General features: G+C 43.0%; 1 protein-coding gene across 1 annotated transcript; it reads left to right on the top strand.

Annotated features, from left to right (window-relative positions):
• Positions 1 to 662: 662 nt before the first annotated feature.
• Positions 663 to 3,255, top strand: gpr186 (G protein-coupled receptor 186). Its single transcript, XM_007894979.2, has 2 exons — positions 663 to 745; positions 1,884 to 3,255. Exon 2 carries the CDS (start codon positions 1,902 to 1,904, stop codon positions 2,883 to 2,885), a length of 984 nt encoding a protein of 327 aa, XP_007893170.2. The 5' UTR covers positions 663 to 745; positions 1,884 to 1,901; the 3' UTR covers positions 2,886 to 3,255.
• Positions 3,256 to 3,518: the final 263 nt, after the last annotated feature.

Genomic DNA, 3,518 nt, shown 5'->3' with positions numbered 1-3,518 from the left:
ACCAGTTGTGTGTGTGTGTGTGTGTGTGTAAGCCACCAGTTGTGTGTGTGTGTGTGTGTGTGTGTAAGCCACCAGTTGTGTGTGTGTGTGTGTGTGTGTAAGCCACCAGTTGTGTGTGTGTGTGTGTGTGTGTGTGTGTAAGCCACCAGTTGTGTGTGTGTGTGTGTGTGTAAGCCACCAGTTGTGTGTGTGTGTGTGTGTGTGTGTAAGCCACCAGTTGTGTGCATGTACGTGCTCTGCAGTGGCAAAGCAATGCTTTTATGAATGAACATCCTCCTCCCTGTCTGTGTGCGTGTGTGAATGAGTGAGGGTTTGCAATGCAGAACTCGTCCCACCTCCTACTCACAGCTAATTGCTTGGCTCTCCTTTAGACGTCAGAGAGAGAGGAGAGAGAGGAGAGGGAGGGAGAGAAAAAGAGATGTGTTGCTGGAGAAAGGCAACGTGCACCCATCACTCCAGCAGCTCCTCAAGGAGAAGTGAGTCACCAGCTGTCTGACCCAAACCCCTTTAAACTCACTCCCCAACTCACTGACTGCCCAAATCCGACTCTTTGCAACTGCAGATGACACCGACTCTCTCTCAGACTGGAGCCCCAACAAGGATAGAAGATCACACACACACAAAACTAGGTGTCCCCCCTCCCCACCACCATCCCACCCCTTCTTTTCCTCTTTTTTCTCCCCAAAAAAACCATCACAGAGCAAGGGGACCAGCCACTTGGATGTGTGACCATCTCTAAAAGCAGGTAATGTTGTTTTTTTGTGTGTGTTTTTTGTTGTTTTGGGGGTTTTTGGGTGGTGGTGGGGGTGGGGGTGGGGGGGGGGAGTTTTTTTTTTAATGGATTTTTAAAGCAAATGCAATCAGGATTTGGGTGGGTTTCAGATTTTTTTTAAACAAAATTTTTTTAAAAAAATCTGGTTGTTGCATCCCATGTCATTTAACACTGTTTGCACTTTGCATTGATGATGTTAATATTAATATTAATAATAATAATAATAAAAAACACTGACATCTATTGGGAAAATAATGAGGAAAGCTTTGGGATTGGGGGAGTCGTTTTAAGAATCTGAATGAAACGAGCTCAGCGAATATGGATTTATTGCAATAAAACAACCTTCACTCATGTCAGACAGTGAAGTTTTAAAATGGATTTACAGGGCATTAGAATAAACCAAATCCCTTTATAACCCGAGCAAAATTATTATTATTATAGGATTTTATTTATTGACTCATTTATTAATCTATTCGTTCGTGTATTGCTTTTTTTTTTTGCAAAGGTTGAACCAAAATCTCACACAAAGAAATGTGTCAATGTACGAGACAGCAATTTTTTTTGGGTGATGCACACACACACACACACACACAAAAAAAAATCTCAGACACAAAGAAACGTGTGCGAGTGTTTTCTGGGAATGACACGAAGAGGGGGAGTGTGTGTGTATGTGTGTGTGTGTGTGGGTGGTGGGGGGGGGGGACAGTAAGATTTTTTTAATTTGATTTATTCTTACGATGCGTTCTGAATGGTTTCAGGGTTTTTTTTCAATATCACAATTTAAAATGCCATCAGATTTGGACGGTTAAAGATATTCTGGTTGCATCCCATATAATGCAAACCTGTTTGCACTTTGCAATGTATATATCTATATATATATATATACATATATATAAAAAGCTGAAATGTTCCCTTTTAAACTGCAGAAGGGGAAACCGATTTTTTTTTTTGGGGGGGGGGTGGTATTTCATTTTTATAATTCAAAATGCAGTCAGATTGGGGAGGTTTAAGGCAAGGTGTTGCGGTTGCATCCCATGCAAATAAATGCAGACCTGTTTGCACTTCTGCAAATGAAAATAAGACTGGAAATATTCCCTTTCTTGAACTGCAGGTGGGGAAACCGACAAACATGAATGAGAACATAGCCAAGAACTCCAGTGAGGAGCAGCCGGGCTGGTTCGAAGCCAGTGAGGACAATTCATCGCTGGAATTGGCTTCGGCTGTGGACCGTTTCCCTCTCAACCCCTGGGATGTGGTGCTGTGCGTCTCTGGGACTGTCATCTCCTGCGAAAACGCCATCGTAGTGGCTATTATTTTCTACACTCCTGCTTTGAGAACACCCATGTTCCTGCTGATAGGCAGCCTGGCCACTGCTGACCTTTTGGCTGGCCTGGGTTTGCTGGTCCATTTCGTGTTCCTCTATTGCATCCATTCTGAACTGGTCAGCCTGATCACTGTTGGGCTATTGGTTGCTTCCTTCACCGCCTCCATCAGCAGCTTGCTAGCCATCACCATCGACCGCTACCTGTCCCTGTACAACGCATTGACTTACTACTCCGAAAGGACCACCACTAGGACTTACATCATGCTCATCCTCACTTGGGGGGTCTCCATCTGCTTGGGGCTGCTCCCGGTCATGGGTTGGAACTGTCTGCAGGACGTCTCGAGCTGCAGCATCGCTAGACCCCTCACCAAAAACAATGTGATCATCCTCTCTATCTCCTTTTTTATGGTCTTCGCCATGATGTTGCAACTGTACATGCAGATCTGCAAGATCGTCTGCAGACACGCTCACCAGATAGCTCTACAGAGACATTTCCTCCCCACCTCCCACTATGTGACCACCAGAAAAGGCATCTCCACACTTGCTGTGATCTTGGGGGCATTTGCAATATGCTGGTTACCCTTTGCAATATATTGCCTGATGGGAGACTATACATATCCATCGTTATACACCTATATTACTCTCTTACCAGCTACCTATAACTCCATGATAAACCCGGTCATCTATGCCTACAGGAACCACGATATTCAGAAGGTTCTGTGGACAGCATGTTGTGGCTGTTTATCAGCTAAACGTTCATTTAGGTCCAGGTCGCCCAGTGATGTCTAGCTCTCTCTCCCTCTCTCACTCGGCACCCGTTTAGGGCTCATTTTACGGCACGAAATCGATTCGAGTCTTTAAGTAAAACGTGCCTGGCTTTTGTTTATTACAACCGGCGACTGTGAATGTCAAATAAAGAATTATTCTGTTGAAGATGTTGCACTAAACAAACAAACAAACAACAAATAAAAGCCAAATTTAAAAAAAAATGTTTTCTTAAAAGGAAATGCGGGCAAAAAAGATGAGATGTTTTTGAGATGAGACTTCTTGCAAAGTTCAAGCCAGAACATATGGACCAAGACCGTAATACATTAAAAGACTTTGTGTACTGTATTTGAAAATTTGCACAACTGTTCAGAAACACTTTACAATATATACAAGGCACTTTCGATTGATATCTTTACTGTAATATTTGCGTTTGTGAAATTTGGTTCCTCTTGTTTTCAGAGGACTTGGGATGTATTGTTTACAATCAATCATCAATAAAGTCATAATTTGTGATAGAAATCACTCGTGTCCACTTCTCTGATCGAATATTCCCTCCAGCACTCAGCCCAATGCCTTCCAAATACTTGCAGTGACAAGCTGGTTGGTTTGCGCATTTATGGGATGAATTATAACCTCAATGTATGACGCACATAT

This window comes from Callorhinchus milii, unplaced genomic scaffold (assembly GCF_018977255.1).
Source record: "Callorhinchus milii isolate IMCB2004 unplaced genomic scaffold, IMCB_Cmil_1.0 Scaffold10, whole genome shotgun sequence".
NCBI lineage: Eukaryota > Metazoa > Chordata > Chondrichthyes > Chimaeriformes > Callorhinchidae > Callorhinchus > Callorhinchus milii.
The sequence above is the reverse complement of the archived record's forward strand: the minus strand, read 5'-3'. Positions and strand labels throughout refer to the sequence as shown.

What these genes read in the sequence shown, in the direction of transcription:
- gpr186 (XM_007894979.2), top strand. Translation starts at nt 1,902, where the DNA reads ATGAATGAGAACATAGCCAAGAACTCCAGTGAGGAGCAGCCGGGCTGG.